This window comes from Oncorhynchus mykiss, chromosome 2 (genome assembly GCF_057628025.1).
Source record: "Oncorhynchus mykiss isolate SJ-2025 chromosome 2, ASM5762802v1, whole genome shotgun sequence".
Classification (NCBI taxonomy): Eukaryota; Metazoa; Chordata; class Actinopteri; order Salmoniformes; family Salmonidae; genus Oncorhynchus; species Oncorhynchus mykiss.
The window spans coordinates 11091069-11115943 of record NC_143023.1 but is presented as its reverse complement, the minus strand read 5'-3'; the positions used below and the strand labels follow the sequence as shown (position 1 = coordinate 11115943).

Sequence of the window (24875 nt, the reverse complement as noted above, 5' to 3'; positions counted from 1 at the left end):
ACCACCATGCTCCAATGAGGAACATAAAGTCACCAACGACCTTTCACCTCCTCCACCACCACCGTACTCCAATGAGGAACATAAAGTCACCAACGGCCTTTCACCTCCACCACCGTGCTCCAATGAGGAACATAAAGTCACCAACGGCCTTTCACCTCCACCACCACCGTGCTCCAATGAGGAACATAAAGTCACCAACGACCTTTCACCTCCACCACCACCGTGCTCCAATGAGGAACATAAAGTCACCAACGACCTTTCACCTCCTCCTCCACCACCGTGCTCCAATGAGGAACATAAAGTCACCAAGGGCCTTTCACCTCCACCACCACCGTGCTCCAATGAGGAACATAAAGTCACCAAGGGCCTTTCACCTCCTCCACCACCACCGTGCTCCAATGAGGAACATAAAGTTACCAACGACCTTTCACCTCCTCCACAACCACCGTACTCCAATGAGGAACATAAAGTCACCAACGGCCTTTCACCTCCACCACCGTGCTCCAATGAGGAACATAAAGTCACCAACGGCCTTTCACCTCCACCACCACCGTGCTCCAATGAGGAACATAAAGTCACCAACGACCTTTCACCTCCACCACCACCGTGCTCCAATGAGGAACATAAAGTCACCAACGACCTTTCACCTCCTCCTCCACCACCGTGCTCCAATGAGGAACATAAAGTCACCAAGGGCCTTTCACCTCCACCACCACCGTGCTCCAATGAGGAACATAAAGTCACCAAGGGCCTTTCACCTCCTCCACCACCACCGTGCTCCAATGAGGAACATAAAGTTACCAACTACCTTTCACCTCCTCCACCACCACCGTACTCCAATGAGGAACATAAAGTCACCAACGGCCTTTCACCTCCACCACCGTGCTCCAATGAGGAACATAAAGTCACCAACGGCCTTTCACCTCCACCACCACCGTGCTCCAATGAGGAACATAAAGTCACCAACGACCTTTCACCTCCTCCACCACCGTGCTCCAATGAGGAACATAAAGTCACCAACGACCTTTCACCTCCTCATCCACCACCGTGCTCCAATGAGGAACATAAAGTCACCAACAACCTTTCACCTCCACCACCACCGTGCTCCAATGAGGAACATAAAGTCACCAACAACCTTTCACCTCCTCCTCCACCACCGTGCTCCAATGAGGAACATAAAGTCACCAACAACCTTTCACCTCCTCCACAACCACCGTGCTCCAATGAGGAACATAAAGTCACCAACGACCTTTCACCTCCTCCTCCACCACCGTGCTCCAATGAGGAACATAAAGTCACCAATGGCCTTTCACCTCCTCCACAACCCCCATGCTCCAATGAGGAACATAAAGTCACCAAGGGCCTTTCACCTCCTCCTCCTCCACCGTGCTCCAATGAGGAACATAAAGTCACCAAGGGCCTTTCACCTCCTCCTCCTCCACTGTGCTCCAATGAGGAACATAAAGTCACCAAGGGCCTTTCACCTCCTCCTCCTCCACTGTGCTCCAATGAGGAACATAAAGTCACCAACGACCTTTCACCTCCTCCTCCACCACCGTGCTCCAATGAGGAACATAAAGTCACCAAGGGCCTTTCACCTCCTCCTCCTCCACCGTGCTCCAATGAGGAACATAAAGTCACCAAGGGCCTTTCACCTCCTCCTCCTCCACCGTGCTCCAATGAGGAACATAAAGTCACCAAGGGCCTTTCACCTCCTCCTCCTCCACCGTGCTCCAATGAGGAACATAAAGTCACCAAGGGCCTTTCACCTCCTCCTCCTCCACTGTGCTCCAATGAGGAACATAAAGTCACCAAGGGCCTTTCACCTCCTCCACAACCACCGTGCTCCAATGAGGAACATAAAGTCACCAAGGGCCTTTCACCTCCTCCTCCTCCACCGTGCTCCAATGAGGAACATAAAGTCACCAAGGGCCTTTCCCCTCCTCCTCCTCCACCGTGCTCCAATGAGGAACATAAAGTCACCAAGGGCCTTTCACCTCCTCCTCCACCGTGCTCCAATGAGGAACATAAAGTCACCAAGGGCCTTTCACCTCCACCACCACCGTGCTCCAATGAGGAACATAAAGTCACCAAGGGCCTTTCACCTCCTCCACCACCACCATGCTCCAATGAGGAACATAAAGTCACCAAGGGCCTTTCACCTCCTCCTCCTCCACCGTGCTCCAATGAGGAACATAAAGTCACCAACGGCCTTTCACCTCCTCCTCCTCCACCGTGCTCCAATGAGGAACATAAAGTCACCAAGGGCCTTTCTCCTCCACCACAACCACCGTGCTCCAATGAGGAACATAAAGTCACCAAGGGCCTTTCACCTCCTCCTCCTCCACCGTGCTCCAATGAGGAACATAAAGTCACCAAGGGCCTTTCACCTCCTCCTCCTCCACCGTGCTCCAATGAGGAACATAAAGTCACCAAGGGCCTTTCACCTCCTCCTCCTCCACCGTGCTCCAATGAGGAACATAAAGTCACCAAGGGCCTTTCACCTCCTCCTCCTCCACCGTGCTCCAATGAGGAACATAAAGTCACCAAGGGCCTTTCACCTCCTCCTCCTCCACCGTGCTCCAATGAGGAACATAAAGTCACCAAGGGCCTTTCACCTCCTCCTCCTCCACCGTGCTCCAATGAGGAACATAAAGTCACCAAGGGCCTTTCACCTCCTCCTCCTCCACCGTGCTCCAATGAGGAACATAAAGTCACCAAGGGCCTTTCACCTCCTCCTCCTCCACCGTGCTCCAATGAGGAACATAAAGTCACCAACGGCCTTTCACCTCCTCCTCCTCCACCGTGCTCCAATGAGGAACATAAAGTCACCAAGGGCCTTTCACCTCCACCACCACCGTGCTCCAATGAGGAACATAAAGTCACCAACGACCTTTCACCTCCTCCTCCACCACCGTGCTCCAATGAGGAACATAAAGTCACCAAGGGCCTTTCACCTCCTCCTCCTCCACCGTGCTCCAATGAGGAACATAAAGTCACCAAGGGCCTTTCACCTCCTCCACCACCACCATGCTCCAATGAGGAACATAAAGTCACCAACGACCTTTCACCTCCTCCACCACCACCGTACTCCAATGAGGAACATAAAGTCACCAACGGCCTTTCACCTCCACCACCGTGCTCCAATGAGGAACATAAAGTCACCAACGGCCTTTCACCTCCACCACCACCGTGCTCCAATGAGGAACATAAAGTCACCAACGACCTTTCACCTCCACCACCAGCGTGCTCCAATGAGGAACATAAAGTCACCAACGACCTTTCACCTCCTCCTCCACCACCGTGCTCCAATGAGGAACATAAAGTCACCAAGGGCCTTTCACCTCCACCACCACCGTGCTCCAATGAGGAACATAAAGTCACCAAGGGCCTTTCACCTCCTCCACCACCACCGTGCTCCAATGAGGAACATAAAGTTACCAACGACCTTTCACCTCCTCCACAACCACCGTACTCCAATGAGGAACATAAAGTCACCAACGGCCTTTCACCTCCACCACCGTGCTCCAATGAGGAACATAAAGTCACCAACGACCTTTCACCTCCACCACCACCGTGCTCCAATGAGGAACATAAAGTCACCAACGACCTTTCACCTCCTCCTCCACCACCGTGCTCCAATGAGGAACATAAAGTCACCAAGGGCCTTTCACCTCCACCACCACCGTGCTCCAATGAGGAACATAAAGTCACCAAGGGCCTTTCACCTCCTCCACCACCACCGTGCTCCAATGAGGAACATAAAGTTACCAACTACCTTTCACCTCCTCCACCACCACCGTACTCCAATGAGGAACATAAAGTCACCAACGGCCTTTCACCTCCACCACCGTGCTCCAATGAGGAACATAAAGTCACCAACGGCCTTTCACCTCCACCACCACCGTGCTCCAATGAGGAACATAAAGTCACCAACGACCTTTCACCTCCTCCACCACCGTGCTCCAATGAGGAACATAAAGTCACCAACGACCTTTCACCTCCTCATCCACCACCGTGCTCCAATGAGGAACATAAAGTCACCAACGACCTTTCACCTCCACCACCACCGTGCTCCAATGAGGAACATAAAGTCACCAACAACCTTTCACCTCCTCCTCCACCACCGTGCTCCAATGAGGAACATAAAGTCACCAACAACCTTTCACCTCCTCCACAACCACCGTGCTCCAATGAGGAACATAAAGTCACCACGGGCCTTTCACCTCCTCCACCACCACCGTGCTCCAATGAGGAACATAAAGTCACCACGGGCCTTTCACCTCCTCCTCCACCACCGTGCTCCAATGAGGAACATAAAACTAGCTCCTGATATAGGCTAGCACGGTATTCCCTATAGTGCCTTACATAGTGAGACAAAAGTAGCACACTATGTAAGGAACAGTGTGCCACTTGGGACGTACAGTAGCCATAGCCTACACGCTGTGGCTGATAGATGCAATCTGAAGATTTGACCTAGTTGTTGTGAATAAGCCAGAGACAGGATTCTGTCGTAACCGGTGGTGACAGTGTGAAGCTGCTCAGTTAAATTGGAACTAATAGCGTTTTAACTGCTTTGCAGATATGAAACAAACAGACAATCATAATATCACTCAACATCATCAAATTCCCAGTTTATACTACAAAATACATTTCATAAGAGGTTTTAAAAATAGGTTCTACTTGACTCAGCGTTCCATGGCATACATTAAGGCATTGTTGCAGAATAGATTAATGCAGTTCAATGCAAGATTAATATCATTCACCAATACATTTCAGAAAATATTGCTATCAGGTTGTAAATCACAGCTGGCCTGGTACATTGTTTGCTGCTTCCATTCGGGATGCACTGACTTTCCCCCTCATATCGTTTTTTATTCTTCCTTGGGGTGTATATGAAGAGATTTTAATAAGATGTCATGTTGCTAAAATGCTGTCAGTTCCACTTTATTTTATTTATTTAACCTTTATTTTACTAGGCAAGTCAGTTAGGAACTAATTCTTATTTACAATGACGGCCTACACCAGCCAAACCCTAACACGGATGACGCTGGGTCAATTGTGCTCCACCCTACAGGACTCCCAATCACGGTCGGATGTGATACAGCCTGGAATCGAACCAGGGTGTCTGTAGTGACAACTCTAGCACTGAGATGCAGGAGAGAGGACACACACGATGAAAGGCTCAGCACAGCACAGGCTCATAGAGGTGAATTGTAGGATCTCTGTTCATAGATAGTGTTAAGATAATTATGTGTATGTTGTTACTACAGAAATACATAATTTCTAAAAGTCCAATGCAGCCATTTTTTAAAATCTCAATATAAATCATTTGTATGTAACAATTAAGTGCTGGAATTGTTTTCAACTAAAATTGTCAAAAATAAACAAAAATATCTTCTTCGCAAATAGCAATTTCTCAAGCAAGAATTTTGCTAGGACTGTCTTTGAGTGGTCTGAGTGTGGAGGGGGAAACTGAAAACAAGCAGTTATGGGCAGAGAGGTTTGGAACTCTCTTTCTTATTGGTCTATTAACTAATTTACCGCCTGGTGATGTCAGCAGGCAGGTCAAAACTCCATCCCACCAAAACAGGCTGAAATTGCAGTCTTTTCAAACAGCTCTTACACTAAAAGGACATTATCATCATTTTCACAACTTCACAGTATTATTCCAGCCTCATAGTGTGAAAATATATATAAAACACAAGTAAAATCTAGTTTTTGACTGCACTAGGTCTTTAAGTAAAATAATCACTTACTCTAATAATTCATAATTTGATTTCTTATCCAGGGCATTTCCTCGCATTTCCCTAAAAAATCTCCTGTAACAGAAAACAAAAGATAATAAACAATTTGTGAGTTGTCAAAATGTTTATCTAATTATGGAATATTGGACGAGTACATGAATTCACTGTTTATAAGATATCAAATATCAAGTATTTAAAATAGAACTCACCTGATTTCAAGGCAGCCCAATTTAAGTGCAATGTCTTGGTCGACTCGATCAGCTACCTCCAACATGTAGTCACTCTTGACCTGAGAAACATCATCACAGTCATTCTCCATGACAACATGTTGTCACGCTTGACCTGAGAAACATCATCACAGTCATTCTCCATGTAGTCACTCTTGACCTGAGAAACATCATCACAGTCATTCTCCATGTAGTCACTCTTGACCTGAGAAACATCATCACAGTCATTCTCCATGACAACATGTAGTCACTCTTGACCTGAGAAACATCATCACAGTCATTCTCCATGTAGTCACTCTTGACCTGAGAAACATCATCACAGTCATTCTCCATGTAGTCACTCTTGACCTGAGAAACATCATCACAGTCATTCTCCATGACAACATGTAGTCACTCTTGACCTGAGAAACATCATCACAGTCATTCTCCATGTAGTCACTCTTGACCTGAGAAACATCATCACAGTCATTCTCCATGTAGTCACTCTTGAACTGAGAAACATCATCACAGTCATTCTCCATGACAACATGTAGTCATTCTTGACCTGAGAAACATCATCACAGTCATTCTCCATGACAACATGTAGTCACTTTTGACCTGAGAAACATCATCACAGTCATTCTCTATGACAAAGAGAACTACTAAAGTAGTGACAGGTAGTGTAGAGAGCATTGTGAATCTATTGTAAGACAGCAACAGGTAGATGGAAAGAGGTCCTCAGTTACTTGTGGATGTCATCAGATGCTCAGCTGGTAAAGCAATGCCAGGATAGCGGGTTCGATTCCCTGGATCACCCATGCGTAAGTCGCTTGGATAAAATCGTCTCCTAAATGGCATATATTATATGATTATATTATGAATTAGTTAGTCTGACTGAGCTGCAGCTGATGGGTCCAGCTCACATGGACTTTAATGAGCCACGAGACTTGAGGCTACCTCAGATCTCTAAGAGAGAAAACACCAAAGCTTGTATTTAACAGCAGCAGGTGGCCGTCCTATCACCTCTGACCAGAACACCAGCCATCAATGTCTATTCATTTCTAGGTGGTTCTATATGTTGAATCGCTGCCGTTCCTAACACCCAGCAGGTGGCCGTCCTATCACCTCTGACCAGAACACCAGCCATCAATGTCTATTCATTTCTAGGTGGTTCTATATGTTGAATCGCTGCCGTTCCTAACACCCAGCAGGGGATGGCTGCCGTTCGTATCACCAGCAGGGGATGGCTGCCATTCATATCACCCAGCAGGGGATGGCTGCCGTTCGTATCACCCAGCAGGGGATGGCTGCCGTTCGTATCACCCAGCAGGGGATGGCTGCCATTCATATCACCCAGCAGGGGATGGCTGCCATTTGTATCACCCAGCAGGGGATGGCTGCCGTTCGTATCACCCAGCAGGGGATGGCTGCAGTTAGTATCACCCAGCAGGTGATGGCTGCCGTTCGTATCACCCAGCAGGGGATGGCTGCCGTTCGTATCACCCAGCAGGTGATGGTTGCCGTTCGTATCACCCAGCAGGGGATGGCTGCCGTTCCTAACACCCAACAGGTGATGGCTGCCGTTCGTATCACCCAGCAGGGGATGGCTGCCGTTCGTATCACTCAGCAGGGGATGGCTGTCGTTCCTAACACCCAGCAGGGGATGGCTGCAGTTCGTTTCACCCAGCAGGGGATGGCTGCCGTTCGTATCACCCAGCAGGGGATGGCTGCCGTTTGTATCACCCAGCCGGTGAGGGCTGCCATTCATATCACCCAGCAGGTGATGCTACCAGACTGTAGCCACACACAGCTTTTAGCTGTTGGGACTTTCTGGTGGGTTTATTCTCTAGGAACCTCTGGCCAGCAGCCCAGACAGCAATATAACACACTCTCAGTCACACCGTACCACCCCAGCAGGGCCGTTTCAATGTCACCAAAAGCTATTTAACAGAGTTTATATAGCCTTCAGCCATTTTAAGTACAGCCAGCTGACTTTGTCACACATTGTCCTCTACCTGTTGTGAAACAAATCATAATACACAACAGTGTATTTCTCTGATAAACAGAGAGGGAAGAACACTGAATGGTTTCTGTCCACACCTGCCAGTCCCAACTCAATATGAATATGGTTTCTGTCCACACCTGACAGTCATAACTCAATCTGAATATGGTTTCTGTCCACACCTGACAGTCCCAACTCAATCTGAATATGGTTTCTGTCCTCACCTGACAGTCCCAACTCAATCTGAATATGGTTTCTGTCCACACCTGACAGTCATAACTCAATCTGAATATGGTTTATGTCCTCACCTGCCAGTCCCAACTCAATATGAATATGGTTTCTGTCCACACCTGACAGTCATAACTCAATCTGAATATGGTTTCTGTCCACACCTGACAGTCATAACTCAATCTGAATATGGTTTCTGTCCTCACCTGACAGTCCCAACTCAATCTGAATATGGTTTCTGTCGTCACCTGACAGTCATAACTCAATCTGAATATGGTTTCTGTCCACACCTGACAGTCATAACTCAATCTGAATATGGTTTATGTCCACACCTGACAGTCCCAACTCAATCTGAATATGGTTTCTGTCGTCACCTGACAGTCATAACTCAATCTGAATATGGTTTCTGTCCACACCTGACAGTCATAACTCAATCTGAATATGGTTTCTGTCCACACCTGACAGTCATAACTCAATCTGAATATGGTTTATGTCCTCACCTGACAGTCATAACTCAATCTGAATATGGTTTCTGTCCACACCTGACAGTCCCAACTCAATCTGAATATGGTTTCTGTCCACACCTGACAGTTCCAACTCAATCTGAATATGGTTTCTGTCCACACCTGACAGTCCCAACTCAATCTGAATATGGTTTCTGTCCACACCTGACAGTCCCAACTCAATATGAATATGGTTTCTGTCCACACCTGACAGTCCCAACTCAATCTGAATATGGTTTCTGTCCACACCTGACAGTCCCAACTCAATATGAATATGGTTTCTGTCCACACCTGACAGTCCCAACTCAATATGAATATGGTTTCTGTCCACACCTGACAGTCCCAACTCAATATGAATATGGTTTCTGTCCACACCTGACAGTCCCAACTCAATATGAATATGGTTTCTGTCCACACCTGACAGTCATAACTCAATCTGAATATGGTTTCTGTCCACACCTGACAGTCCCAACTCAATATGAATATGGTTTCTGTCCACACCTGACAGTTCCAACTCAATCTGAATATGGTTTCTGTCCACACCTGACAGTCCCAACTCAATCTGAATATGGTTTCTGTCCACACCTGACAGTCCCAACTCAATCTGAATATGGTTTCTGTCCACACCTGACAGTCCCAACTCAATCTGAATATGGTTTCTGTCCACACCTGACAGTCATAACTCAATCTGAATATGGTTTATGTCCACACCTGACAGTCCCAACTCAATCTGAATATGGTTTCTGTCCACACCTGACAGTCATAACTCAATCTGAATATGGTTTATGTCCTCACCTGACAGTCCCAACTCAATCTGAATATGGTTTCTGTCCACACCTGACAGTCCCAACTCAATCTGAATATGGTTTATGTCCACACCTGACAGTCCCAACTCAATCTGAATATGGTTTCTGTCCACACCTGACAGTTCCAACTCAATCTGAATATGGTTTCTGTCCACACCTGACAGTCATAACTCAATCTGAATATGGTTTCTGTCCACACCTGACAGTCATAACTCAATCTGAATATGGTTTCTGTCCACACCTGACAGTCATAACTCAATCTGAATATGGTTTCTGTCCACACCTGACAGTCCCAACTCAATCTGAATATGGTTTCTGTCCACACCTGACAGTCATAACTCAATCTGAATATGGTTTCTGTCCACACCTGACAGTCATAACTCAATCTGAATATGGTTTTTGTCCACACCTGACAGTCCCAACTCAATCTGAATATGGTTTCTGTCCACACCTGACAGTCATAACTCAATCTGAATATGGTTTCTGTCCACACCTGACAGTCCTAACTCAATCTGAATATGGTTTCTGTCCACACCTGACAGTCCTAACTCAATCTGAATATGGTTTCTGTCCACACCTGACAGTCCCAACTCAATCTGAATATGGTTTCTTTCCTCACCTGATGGTAGAAGTAGTTCAGTGTAGGTTTATCTTCTGAAAAATGGTTCAAGAATCCTTTTGGCAAGTAGCGTATCCGTAGCTCATACCTGTGGAGAAAGAAATGCCATACGGTTAGCTCGATGCAAACGAGGACGAAGGACAACTCAGAAACAAGGTTCCAAAGGAACACATTGAAACAGAAGAGTTAGGACAGACAGAATGCTGTTTTGATATCTAACAACCTCTGTGTGTTATTATACAGCGCTGTGAATGTGGAAGCTGTATGGTACAAGTCAGCACGTTGTCATTATTCTGTACTTTCCCAGTGGATCCTTTCATATGGAACTTATCAAAGAGATCAGTGAGACTGAGGCTGCGTCCCAAATGGCACCCTATTACCTACATAGTGCACTACGTTTGACCAGAACCTTATGGGCCCTGGTCAAAAGTAGTGCCCTATATAGGCATAGACATCATCGAGACATCATCATCATTACCTTTGGCAGGGAGAGACCTCAATGATCATTCCTGGAATAACTATAACATCCAGCCACAGCTTTCTGATCAACCTACAAGGTGAAATAAACTACTGAACTGCTTGAAATAGCTGCTTGTTCAAACTCTGTTCTAAGCCTGTTCCTTGTAATTACAAAGTCTCTGGCTAGAGAAAAGCTTTCCTGGCTCTGTCAGATCAGATGGTATTTGTAGTTCTGGTGTTTTCTACTCAGCTGTGATCTACACCAGAGAGAGATAATAGAACAGCAGCCAGTGGAAGGTACATGACTCAGTACATTGAGATTCTATGTGTAAAAGGCAAGTCATTAATTTGATGTCTGTACGAATGGCTTGAGGACAGTGTCATGGGTATTGAATGAGTATTTTAGAGTGTCTGCTGGTCTGTCAACACTTCCATTGAACCAGTGTTCTAGAATGTTTCTTCGATGAACATGCTATTGATACGACTGCGAGAGCCAATGTTCAAGATAAATTTCCCTTTGACAATGAGGTCAATTAGGATCATTTTCTCCTAATGTATCAATCGCTTGCTTTTATTGTGCAACCTACGTACCATTCACCAGCTCAACAACAGAGACACAGAAAGACAAGCAGTAACAGGCTCCATGGCATGAAAGCATTGAGACGAGGTCACCCCCCCCCTCCCCCCCCCCTCCCCCCCCACACACACACACAGATATCCATCCATTATCCATTCTTCCTTTCAACGGCCTTGTACAGCCTCGTGAGGAATGCAAGGCTAATGAGACACATAGCATGTGATCTGACACTGGATGTGTCCCAAATGGTCACCCTGTTTCCTATATAGCCCCTACAGGCCCTGGTCAAAAGTAGTGCACTTTAAAGGTAACATGGAACCATTTGGGATGCAGGCATTGAAAGGCTCTAAACAACAGAAATGTAACAAATGGACACTGCAATAGGTCTACTTCCTGTGTTAAACAACTACAGCATCTGAATGAACACTGCAATAGGTCTACTTCCTGTGTTAAACAACTACAGCATCTGAATGGACACTTCAATAGGTCTACTTCCTGTGTTAAACAACTACAGCATCTGAATGGACACTGCAATAGGTCTACTTCCTGTGTTAAACAACTACAGCATCTGAATGGACACTGCAATAGGTCTACTTCCTGTGTTAAACAACTACAGCATCTGAATGGTGTTTGATTTTTGCTATTACTGACGATACAGGGCTTATTCTATCGCTAGAAGGAATTAAGGCTGAATAAAGAGACTATTTCATAATGAATGAGCAGCACTAACAACAGCACACAGTCACTGAGTATCCCCTGAGCTAACTTCAGCAGAGAACCACTAACAACAGCACACAGTCACTGAGTATCCCCTGAGCTAACTTCAGCAGAGAACCACTAACAACAGCACACAGTCACTGAGTATCCCCTGAGCTAACTTCAGCAGAGAACCACTAACAACAGCACACAGTCACTGAGTATCCCCTGAGCTAACTTCAGCAGAGAACCACTAACAACAGCACACAGTCACTGAGTATCCCCTGAGCTAACTTCAGCAGAGAACCACTAACAACAGCACACAGTCACTGAGTATCCCCTGAGCTAACTTCAGCAGAGAACCACTAACAACAGCACACAGTCACTTCATTTCCTCTGTATTATTTATCTCCATTACTTCTGCACTGATGCCTGACTGAGACGAGGTGGGGACAGACAGAATGAGCTCTGCTGTGGTGGTTGTGGTCTACAGTATAAAGCATGCATTATCTCACTGTGTTCAATGGTAGCTCCTACCGTCCTATGCAAATACAATGCTGCTTAGGAACAGAACAGGTTCTTCCGCGAGGTAGAACGTATTGTATCATTGAGTATTCTTAGAACATTCACATTCACAGAACAGTTACGTTCCATCTTGATTTGTGAGCAGCACAGTTGGGATTCATATAGAATTCTGAGGACAGGTGGCCAGGGTTTAAACTGAGTCATGAAACGCCTGCTGTCATGTTTTTATTCTTTGGGAACATCTATCTAGGCCTGCTACATTATTCAAATGTATTCTTCCAGCTGGACACATTTCAGAATTGAAGAGACGCATGCACACATGCACGCAAGCACACACACAAGCACACACACAAGCACACACAGACACAGAGTTATAATAAGGTGAGTGAGAAGCAACCTGCCCAGAGAACAGTAGTGTATGTTAGAGGAAGGCTGGATACAGTTCTAAATCTCGTCCTTTACCTCCCATGTCAACACACTGCCCTGTCTGGCCGTGAAGGAAGCAGAGGTGAGGGGGAGTACAGTCTGAAATATCACCCAAATAAAAGCTGTCTAGACATTGCTCTGCGATCTCTGATATGGCATTTCTCTCTCCATATCTTCACTCAGTCAGGAGTAGAAGGGAATCTATCAGCATTAGGCTCCAACATCAAACACTGAGATCACATCAACAGATAGTTCAGTCCTCTCTAATTACTCTCCTCCTCAACACTCTCAGTTGACTTTGTCAGTGAATCTCTCATTGTAGTCTAATTTCCCTTCCAATAACAGTGATGAGACCGGAGGAAGCCTGTATCTCAGCCTATAGAAGCCTAATTACACTGGAACGTCATATGAAGGGTTTTCAGCCTGCTTCTGAGGAACCATGATTTATGCAGGCAGATTGGAAGGAAATTCAAGGCCACTCGGCCCAACTAACAGGATGGCAACAATTGATTTTCGGTTCCGTTGCAACTCTGCCCAATTCCCCCATCAGTGGGTTTACATTTGAAAATACAAGGCACATAAAGTCCTGATTTCATCCCCTTACTACATTGATTAAATAACCAAGCGCCTTGCAATGACATAGACTGCACACATCTCCCTGGTAACAAGGTCACTTCTATCCGTGACATACTTTAGCCCCTTGGCTTTGCCACTGGTCTGAATCCATTAAAACAACCAAATTCGTTCCCATATTTTCTCTTCCAAAAAACAGGCCTAGGATATCTGCCATTTTAGCTAGTGAGCACTAGTTAGACAGTTTAAGCATGGTCAAGCATTTCAAGGGGCAAGGCTGTAGCCTGGATGGCTTACTCACATAATTGAGTTATGAATTAAGTTATGCAAAGCTCATAAGGTGCTGTACATGTGCTTATAATGCATTATGATGATGGTATTCATAGGAAGTGTTTGAATATTTATATTAAAGCAGAATTACATGGAGCCAATATGCATGCATACCTCATCCAAGATCGCATAGCAGTTCAGACGTCTTTTGTCCTCGTCTTGTCGTGTCCTGTATATATATATATTTACAACTTTTTTCACATACATTTTATTTTTATTTTCCATCAACTCATCTTCTAAACACTCTCCTGCAACCAGCCTCACCAATTTATATTTATAAAAAAGTATTATTTACCTCAGATCTGCAATCCTTCAGGAAGCTAGCCAGAAACTCCAGGAGGCTGGCCAGAAACTAGCCAGAAGCTAGCCAGGAGCTAGCCCAGAAGCTAATCAGAAGCTAACCACGGTTTGTGGTCATCGGCTGTCCTTTAGTTCGAAAATCTATCGAAAATCTATCGCCAGTTTTGTACGGCGCAGCGCGGCTCGGAACGGAACATACCGGACCAATTTTTCTCTCCATGTCCCTGGATTTCAACTGCTCTCTGGACATTCATACCCGGATCTCACAGCTAGCTAGCTGCTATCCGTGTGACAGTCGGCTTTCGTCGATTCCGGAGCAAACATCGATTGTTCCGGTGCTAGCCAGCTCCGTCAATCACGCCTGAGTTCCATCATTCACTCCTGGGCTGCAGTCACCTATCCGGACCCGTTTCACTGCCTACGCGGAGCCCCACCGGGCCTTCACAACCGGACTGCCGACGTTATCTACCTGAAGGAGATCCGGCTGGCTCCTCTGTCGCGACGTTACCGGAACGCCCATCTGCGGCCCGCTAACCGTTAGCTGTCTTTCCGGCTGCTATCTGAATAGACAATCGGACAATTTATTTATTTGAATTATTATGTTTTCTTCTCGGGCCTCTATAACTATATCTATTGTTCTTATTTTTGTTGTTGTGTGATTTGGATTAATCCCCTCTACCACACGGAACCCCACTAATCTACTGACCGAACGCAAGAGGTGGCTAACAACAGACTCCAACCTATGCTAGCTTGCTACCGGTTGGCTTGGCTAGCTGTCTAAATCGCCGTGACCCTAAACCAACCTCTCCACTCACTGGACCCTTTTGATCACTCGACTAAGCATGCCTCTCCTTAATGTCAATATGTCTTGTCCATTGCTGTTCTGGTTAGTGTTTATTGGCTTATTTCACTGTAGAGCCTCTAGTCCTGCTCACTATACCTTATCCAACCTATTAGTTCCACCACCCACACATGCAATGACATCTCCTGGTTTCAATGATGTTTCTAGAGACAATATCTCTCTCTTCATCACTCAATACCTAGGTTTACCTCCACTGTATTTCCATCCTACCTTACCTTTGTCTGTACATTATACCTTGATGCTATTTTATCGCCGCCAGAAACCTCCTTTTACTCTCTGTTCCAGACGTTCTAGACGACCAATTCTTATTGCTTTTAGTCGCACCCTTATTCTACTCCTCCTATGTTCCTCTGGCGATGTAGAGGTGAATCCAGGCCCTGCAGTGCCTCGCTCCACTCCTATTCCCCAGGCGCTCTCTTTTGACGACTTCTGTAACCGTAATAGCCTTGGTTTCATGCATGTTAACATTAGAAGCCTCCTCCCTAAGTTTGTTCTATTCACTGCTTTAGCACACTCTGCCAACCCGGATGTTCTAGCTGTGTCTGAATCCTGGCTTAGGAAGACCACCAAAAATTCAGACATTTTAATTCCAAACTACAACATTTTCAGACAAGATAGAACTGCCAAAGGGGGCGGTGTTGCAATTTACTGCAAAGATAGCCTGCAGAGTTCTGTCCTACTATCCAGGTCTGTACCCAAACAATTTGAACTTCTACTTTTAAAAATCCACCTTTCTAAAAACAAGTCTCTCACCGTTGCCGCCTGCAATAGACCACCCTCTGCCCCCAGCTGTGCTCTGGACACCATATGTGAACTGATTGCCCCCCATCTATCTTCAGAGCTCGTGCTGCTAGGCGACCTAAACTGGAACATGCTTAACACCCCAGCCATCCTACAATCTAAACTTGATGCCCTCAATCTCACACAAATTATCAATGAACCTACCAGGTACCTCCCCAAAGCCTTAAACACGGGCACCCTCATAGATATCATCCTAACCAACTTCCCCTCTAAATACACCTCTGCTGTCTTCAACCAAGATCTCAGCGATCACTGCCTCATTGCCTGCATCCGTAATGGGTCAGCGGTCAAACGACCTCCTCTCATCACTGAAAACGCTCCCTGAAACACTTCAGCGAGCAGGCCTTTCTAATCGACCTGGCCGGGGTATCCTGGAAGGATATTGACCTCATCCCGTCAGTAGAGGATGCCTGGATATTTTTTAAAAATGCCTTCCTAACCATCTTAAATAAACATGCCCCATTCAAGAAATTTAGAACCAGGAACAGATATAGCCCTTGGTTCTCCCCAGACCTGACTGCCCTTAATCAACACAAAAACGTCCTATGGCGTTCTGCATTAGCATCGAACAGCCCCCGTGATATGCAGCTGTTCAGGGAAGCTAGAAACCATTATACACAGGCAGTTAGAAAAGCCAAGGCTAGCTTTTTCAAGCAGAAATTTGCTTCTTGCAACACTAACTCAAAAAAGTTCTGGGACACTGTAAAGTCCATGGAGAATAAGAACACCTCCTCCCAGCTGCCCACTGCACTGAAGATAGGAAACACTGTCACCACTGATAAATCCACCATAATTGAAAATTTCAATAAGCATTTTTCTACTGCTGTCCATGCTTTCCACCTGGCTACTCCTACCCCTGTCAACAGCACTGCACCCCCAACAGCAACTCGCCCAAGCCTTCCCCATTTCTCCTTCTCCCAAATCCATTCAGCTGATGTTCTGAAAGAGCTGCAAAATCTGGACCCCTACAAATCAGCCGGGCTAGACAATCTGGACCCTTTCTTTCTAAAATTATCTGCCGAAATTGTTGCCACCCCTATTACTAGCCTGTTCAACCTCTCTTTCGTGTCGTCTGAGATTCCCAAAGATTGGAAAGCAGCTGCGGTCATCCCCCTCTTCAAAGGGGGGGACACTCTTGACCCAAACTGCTACAGACCTATATCTATCCTACCATGCCTTTCTAAGGTCTTCGAAAGCCAAGTCAACAAACAGATTACCGACCATTTTGAATCTCACCATACCTTCTCTGCTATGCAATCTGGTTTCAGAGCTGGTCATGGGTGCACCTCAGCCACGCTCAAGGTCCTAAACGATATCTTAACCGCCATCGATAAGAAACATTACTGTGCAGCCGTATTCATTGATCTGGCCAAGGCTTTCGACTCTGTCAATCACCACATCCTCATCGGCAGACTCAACAGCCTTGGTTTCTCAAATGATTGCCTCGCCTGGTTCACCAACTACTTCTCTGATAGAGTTCAGTGTGTCAAATCTGAGGGTCTGTTGTCCGGACCTCTGGCAGTCTCTATGGGGGTGCCACAGGGTTCAATTCTTGGACCGACTCTCTTCTCTGTATACATCAATGAGGTCGCTCTTGCTGCTGGTGAGTCTCTGATCCACCTCTACGCAGACGACACCATTCTGTATACTTCCGGCCCTTCTTTGGACACTGTGTTAACAACCCTCCAGGCAAGCTTCAATGCCATACAACTCTCCTTCCGTGGCCTCCAACTGCTCTTAAATACAAGTAAAACTAAATGCATGCTCTTCAACCGATCACTACCTGCACCTACCCGCCTGTCCAACATCACTACTCTGGACGGCTCTGACTTAGAATACGTGGACAACTACAAATACTTAGGTGTCTGGTTAGACTGTAAACTCTCCTTCCAGACCCATATCAAACATCTCCAATCCAAAGTTAAATCTAGAATTGGCTTCCTATTTCGCAACAAAGCATCCTTCACTCATGCTGCCAAACATACCCTTGTAAAACTGACCATCCTACCAATCCTCGACTTTGGCGATGTAATTTACAAAATAGCCTCCAATACCCTACTCAACAAACTGGATGCAGTCTATCACAGTGCAATCCGTTTTGTCACCAAAGCCCCATACACTACCCACCATTGCGACCTGTACGCTCTCGTTGGCTGGCCCTCGCTTCATACTCGTCGCCAAACCCACTGGCTCCATGTCATCTACAAGACCCTGCTAGGTAAAGTCCCCCCTTATCTCAGCTCGCTGGTCACCATAGCATCTCCCACCTGTAGCACACGCTCCAGCAGGTATATCTCTCTAGTCACCCCCAAAACCAATTCTTTCTTTGGCCGCCTCTCTTTCCAGTTCTCTGCTGCCAATGACTGGAACGAACTACAAAAATCTCTGAAACTGGAAACACTTATCTCCCTCACTAGCTTTAAGCACCAACTGTCAGAGCAGCTCACAGATTACTGCACCTGTACATAGCCCACATATAATTTAGCCCTATCAACTACCTCTTTCCCAACTGTATTTAATTTATTTATTTATTTTGCTCCTTTGCACCCCATTATTTTTATTTCTACTTTGCACATTCTTCCATTGCAAAACTACCATTCCAGTGTTTTACTTGCTATATTGTATTTACCTTGCCACCAAGGCCTTTTTTTGCCTTTACCTCCCTTCTCACCTCATTTGCTCACATTGTATATAGACTTGTTTATACTTTATTATTGACTGTATGTTTGTTTTACTCCATGTGTAACTCTGTGTTGTTGTATCTGTCGAACTGCTTTGCTTTATCTTGGCCAGGTCGCAATTGTAAATGAGAACTTGTTCTCAACTTGCCTACCTGGTTAAATAAAGGTAAAATAAAAAAATAAAAAAATAAAGGCGGCAGCGTCAAGGCTTTTAAGGTGACAGAGCAGTGTAGATATGGCTTTATACAGTATTTCAACGTGTCTATGTAGCCTGCTCCCAGATCAGTTTGTGCTGTTTTGCCAAAGCAACAATGACAATAGGAGTTGGTCAAACAGCACACACGGACAGAACTGGGACCAGGGATCAGCAGTGTAAATATAGCTTCATACAGTATGTCTCTGTCCTAGTTCTTACCTCCACTCGTCCTGAGGGTGGAGCAGCTCGTACCTCTCCCTGACGCGGGACACCCCCATGTCGGGGTGCAGCCAGTGGATGTTCCCTGAGCGCAGGTGGCTGAGACGCAGGCCCAGACAGGAAACACACTTCACCTTGTGGATGTCTGCTATCTTCTGGATGATACCCTGTCAGGGGACACACGTGTAGACACACACTTAGGCTATAGAGTCACTCTGAAATGAATTTTAGTCAATGTCAATGGACAGACGTGTAGACAGTATACACACTGAGGTTAGAGGAGGAATCACTCAGAGATGAGATTCAAATCAACAACACGTCAGTCATAATCCCTAAAAGATCAGTATGGCTGTGTTCCAAATGGCACCCTATTCCCTTTGCGGACGAAGAGTTTGATTGACAGTAATCGACAGTAATGAACTGTCCTACAGATTGTAGTTTGTGATTCAGAGGGCAGGAGATATAGATAAATGAATAGCAGTCATAGTGACATATTGGTAGTGTGACAGACAGCAGTGGGGAGGGCCTTCCTTGACCCATCCATCCCTGTAGTCCAGGAGAACCATCTATTCACCCATCCATCCCTGTAGTCCAGGAGAACCATCTATTCACCCATCCATCCCTGTAGTCCAGGAGAACCATCTATTCACCCATCCATCCCTGTAGTCCAGGAGAACCATCTATTCACCCATCCATCCCTGTAGTCCAGGGGTGACATCTATTCACCCATCCATCCCAGTAGTCCAGGGGTGACATCTATTCACCCATCCATCCCTGTAGTCCAGGAGAACCATCTATTCACCCATCCATCCCTGTAGTCCAGGAGAACCATCTATTCACCCATCCATCGCTGTAGTCCAGAGGTGACATCTATTCACCCATCCATCCCTGTAGTCCAGGGTTGACATCTATTCACCCATCTATCCCTGTAGTCCAGGAGAACCATCTATTCACCCATCCATCTCTGTAGTCCAGGAGAACCATCTATTCAACCATCCATCCCTGTAGTCCAGGGGTGACATGAGGACTCCAGGGGAACCATCTATCTATAACAGTAGATAGAATAGAAAGAACAGCTTGGCAGAGTTACACTGAATGATAGATCGTCCTCTCTCTCTCTTCCAGGAAGAGATTGTCATTGTGTGCAGAATCAAGGGAAGGGGAGCGGGGCGGGTTAAATAATCCATCATTGAAATGCCACTATGGGGCTTATGACACAATCTGAGAAGTGACACCCCTGCTTGGTTAAAATGATTAACGAGAAGACCTCCCATCTCTTTCAGGGATGACATGTTCCATCACATCCCTCAACATCATCTGACATCACTACTTCAGGTATTGAAGTTAGAGGCCATTGAAGCATAAATTAGAAGCAGTCTACTTTGAAATGAAGCGCTTTGCCATTCCAGAGCCAGACACCTAACAGAAGAGATGTGGTAGCAAAGCCTTTTGGAATCTTTACCAATAAACACCTGTTTAACTAGCTATTCTTTTCACCTCCTAAACTCTCTTAGTCTTGTTTCATCTGAATAGAAGTCATTATTAAACCTAACGGGGATGGAAGACACTAAATGTAGAAATGTCAACCTCATAAATACCCGGGTTGTGTTCAGTAGGGAGAAAACGTTTTGAAACACTTTAAAATTGTGAAGTAGTCCGAGGTACTAAGTGAATTTGTCTAATAAGAAAACTTGTTTTCATTTTCTGTTACAAAACATTGTAGCTACAGTGGGACCTACTGAACGGCAGGTAGCCTAGCGGTTAAGAGCTTTGGGCCAGTAACCAAAAGGTTGCTGGATCGAATCCCTGAGCCGACTGGTTGAAGCATCTGCCGATGTGCCCTTGAGCAAGGCACTTAACCCGAATTGCTCCTGGAAGTCGCTCTGGATAAGAGTGTCTGCTAAATGACTAAAATGTAAATGTTAAAGGAACATCGCCCAGGTGATAGGGGGAGTTCTACAGTGAGACGCTCAAGGAAGGAACATCGCCCAGGTGACAGGGGGAGTTCTACAGTGAGACGCTCAAGGAAGGAACATCGCCCAGGTGACAGGGGGAGTTCTACAGTGAGACGCTCAAGGAAGGAACATCGCCCAGGTGACAGGGGGAGTTCTACAGTGAGACGCTCAAGGAAGGAACATCGCCCAGGTGATAGGGGGAGTTCTACAGTGAGACACTCAAGAAAGGAACATCGCCCAGGTGACAGGGGGAGTTCTACAGTGAGACGCTCAAGGAAGGAACATCGCCCAGGTGACAGGGGGAGTTCTACAGTGAGACGCTCAAGGAAGGAACATCGCCCAGGTGACAGGGGGAGTTCTACAGTGAGACGCTCAAGGAAGGAACATCGCCCAGGTGACAGGGGGACTTCTACAGTGAGACACTCAAGGAAGGAACATCGCCCAGGTGATAGGGGGACTTCTACAGTGAGACACTCAAGAAAGGAACATCGCCCAGGTGATAGGGGAACTTCTACAGTGAGACACTCAAGAAAGGAACATCGCCCAGGTGATAGGGGGACTTCTACAGTGAGACACTCAAGGAAGGAACATCGCCCAGGTGATAGGGGGACTTCTACAGTGAGACGCTCAAGGAAGGAACATCGCCCAGGTGATAGGGGGAGTTCTACAGTGAGACGCTCAAGGAAGGAACATCGCCCAGGTGATAGGGGGACTTCTACAGTGAGACGCTCAAGGAAGGAACATCGCCCAGGTGATAGGGGGAGTTCTACAGTGAGACACTCAAGGAAGGAACATCGCCCAGGTGATAGGGGGAGTTCTACAGTGAGACGCTCAAGGAAGGAACATCGCCCAGGTGACAGGGGGAGTTCTACAGTGAGACGCTCAAGTCCCACATGACTGTCTACATATGACACATTTCCATACAGTGTTTTAGCAAAAAGGCCCAAAATTCTCTGTTTCCATCTAAAGGCGCTAGCATGCCTCAGTTCAGCTGGTGGCTAGCCTGAAGTCATCTAGGCGAACTGAATGAGTGTCCTCGCATACTCCCTTAAAAAACATTTGCTTGAAAAACTAGAAAAAATACACAATAGTACTGTTTGTCCATTTAGAGAAGCCGTAGCCAGAGTACACTTCAGCAAAATAGTCAGAATTAATCTAAGATAACTCAAGAAATCTGTCATTCATTTGGACGTTTGTGCGGAGGAGATCTTGGTTGAGCAATTTTACATCTAACTAAGACGTTTGGTGCAGTATTTCTCAATTTAAAAAATTGCATGAAAGCAGGTCGTCTCTCATTGAATGACAACAAAGTCTTTATTGAACAATGCTTATTGTTGACCAATCACCAACAAAGTCTTTATTGAACAATGCCTACTGTTGACCAATCACCAACAAAGGGGCCTAGACTTCAGCTACTGACTTCGGCTTGCCTCAAGAAAGATGTGTGCAGCCGGAAAAACCCTTATCGAAATCCAAAACGAACTAAACGTCACAAAATGGCATCATAATATATTCACTAACTCTTCCTAACTGTTTTGTCTGGGAACCATTTGGAAGCCTTAAGCAGGCCGGCACCGTGTCCCACTGGGCCATGGCTCCGGCGGACTTGCTCTCACCTGGGGCCAAAGCCAGGCCACTGGTACTTTTCAGCTGGCATTTACATAACATTGGCAAACTGTGGACTTTAACACCTTCTCACAAAGCACCTTCTCACAAGTCCTCAATGTCAGCCCTAGCTATGGAAACACAATTTCCCTAATATACCATTAGGGTGTATTTTTTTTATTTGACCTTTATTTAACTAGGCAAGTCAGTTAAGAACAAATTCTTATTTTCAATGACGGCCTAGGAACAGTGGGTTAACTGCATGTTCAGGAGCAGAACTAGTGTAACACTGATGTTAAAGTTGAAAAGTAGCAATAGTGCACTTCTTTTGACCAGGGCCTATAGGGCTGTATAGGGAACAGGGAGCCATTTGGGACACTCAGTGTGTTGATAGGTAACTGTCTGTCTGTCTACTAGGTAGAGTTGATAGGTAACTGTCTGTCTGTCTGTCTGTCTGTCTAGTAGGTAGAGTTGATAGGTAACTGTCTGTCTGTCTGTCTGTCTGTCTGTCTGTCTGTCTGTCTAGTAGGTAGAGTTGATAGGTAAACTGTCTGTCTGTCTGTCTAGTAGGTAGAGTTGATAGGTAAACTGTCTGTCTGTCTGTCTAGTAGGTAGAGTTGATAGGTAACTGTCTGTCTAGTAGGTAGAGTTGATAGGTAATTGTCTGTCTGTCTGTCTGTCTAGTTGGTAGAGTTGATAGGTAACTGTCTGTCTAGTAGGTAGAGTTGATAGGTAATTGTCTGTCTGTCTGTCTGTCTAGTATGTAGAATTGATAGGTAATTGTCTGTCTGTCTGTCTGTCTGTCTGTCTGTCTGTCTGTCTGTCTGTCTGTCTGTCTGTCTGTCTGTCTAGTAGGCAGAGTTGATAGGTAATTGTCTGTCTGTCTGTCTGTCTAGTTGGTAGAGTTGATAGGTAATTGTCTGTCTGTCTGTCTGTCTGTCTGTCTGTCTGTCTGTCTGTCTGTCTGTCTGTCTGTCTGTCTGTCTAGTAGGCAGAGTTGATAGGTAATTGTCTGTCTGTCTGTCTAGTTGGTAGAGTTGATAGGTAACTGTCTGTCTGTATGGACAGTATGTGTCCCTACTGTACGAATGATAGGGAGAGACTATACAGACAGTAACCTAAAGAAGCATAGTTGCTGTAACTGTGGTAAACTGTGTTTACCCAATCAGCTGCTCAGCTCACCCTGATGTCAGTGGCGTCTCCGTGGCGGATGTGGCTGGCCCAGGTGGATGGTTCACTGTTGCTCTCCAAGTAGTGGTGGATCTTGAGCACGCGGTCCATGGTCCCCGGCTTCGACACCCCACCGCCCAACCCAGCATGGTGGTTCAGGTTGGGGTCCAGGTACGCTGACGCCATGCTTCCTTTGGTGGGGGCTAGCTGTCTGTCATATTCTGAAGGTAGAGAGACAGAGGGGAGAGAAAGAGAGAGAGAGAGAGAGAGGAGGGATGCAAAGAGAGAGATGGGGGAGGGAGAGGTAGAGAGAGAGCGAGAGATAGGGGAAGTAGAGATAGAAAGAGAGAGAGAGGAGGGATGCAAAGAGAGAGATAGGTGAGGGAGAGGTAGAAAGAGAGAGAGCGAGAGATAGGGGAAGTAGAGAGAGAAAGAGAGAGAGAGAGGAGGGATGCAAAGAGAGAGATAGGGGAGGCAGAGGTAGAGATAGAGAGCGAGAGAGATAGGGGAGGTAGAGAGAGAGAGAGAGAGAGAGAGAGAGAGAGAGAGAGAGAGAGAGAGAGAGAGCAAGAGAGAGGAGGTAGAGAGAGAGAGAGATAGAGGCGGTAGAGAGAGAGAGAGCAAGAGAGAGGAGGTAGAGAGAGAGAGAGATAGAGGCGGTAGAGAGAGAGAGATAGAGAGAGATAGAGGAGGTAGAGAGAGAGAGAAAGAGAGGAGGTAGAGAGAGAGAGGGGGGGAGAGAGATAGAGGAGATAGAGGAGGTAGAGAGAGAGAGAGAGAGAGAGAGAGAGAGAGAGAGAGAGATAGGAGGTAGAGAGAGAGAAGGCTTCAGGTGAATTCCCACTAGACGACTGTGTAACTTTCTCACCATAATAAATTCATCTGTAATCAGTAACAAAAGTGGACTGGAGAGAATAGAACAGACAAACGGACGGCTGGACAGGCTGACAGATAACAGTGAGGTCTGCAGGTTGAAGTGGACTGAGCTGGGCTTGCTACAGTAGGCTGGCCAGACAGCTGGGTGGCTTTGGAGAGTGAGCAGGGAGCAGCACTGTCAGAAGCACTGCCAGCATTAAAACAACCCTCCTCACGAACCACAAACTGGGGCCATTATACATAAGCTGTTTGGATTATGGTAGAAACGGTCAGGGGTGAAATTTGGGGTGTGTGTGTGTGTGTCTGTGTGTCTGTGTGTGTGTGTGTGTGTGTGTGTGTGTGTGTGTGTGTGTGTGTGTGTGTGTGGTAATAGGTACAGCCAAGACAGTACCGCTGTGCTTGTTAAAACATGGCTTTTCTAGTGTTTTGGAAAGACTGACCCAGAGCAGCTCAGTGACATTCCTCAGCCTTCCTGACTGTATCTGCTGTTGGTAACATCACTAGAATAGAGCA

At 46.2% G+C, this 24875-nt stretch overlaps 1 protein-coding gene across 14 annotated transcripts in view; it reads right to left on the bottom strand.

The window, feature by feature from the left end:
• The window catches only part of LOC110507293 (focal adhesion kinase 1), a 149110-nt gene that overhangs the window by 83975 nt on the left and 40260 nt on the right, over window positions 1-24875 (bottom strand). For all 14 annotated transcript variants that reach the window (XR_016484031.1, XR_016484033.1, XR_016484029.1 and 11 more), the window contains 5 exons: window positions 23499-23707; window positions 18757-18923; window positions 10112-10199; window positions 5957-6036; window positions 5760-5822 (listed from right to left, as the gene is read on the bottom strand). Coding sequence is in view for 8 of the 14 variants with exons in the window: in XM_090188502.1 (XP_090044628.1) it covers window positions 5760-5822; window positions 5957-6036; window positions 10112-10199; window positions 18757-18923; window positions 23499-23707 (607 nt within the window). In the remaining 6 variants the exon portion in view is untranslated. The remainder of the gene's footprint in view (window positions 1-5759; window positions 5823-5956; window positions 6037-10111; window positions 10200-18756; window positions 18924-23498; window positions 23708-24875) is intronic.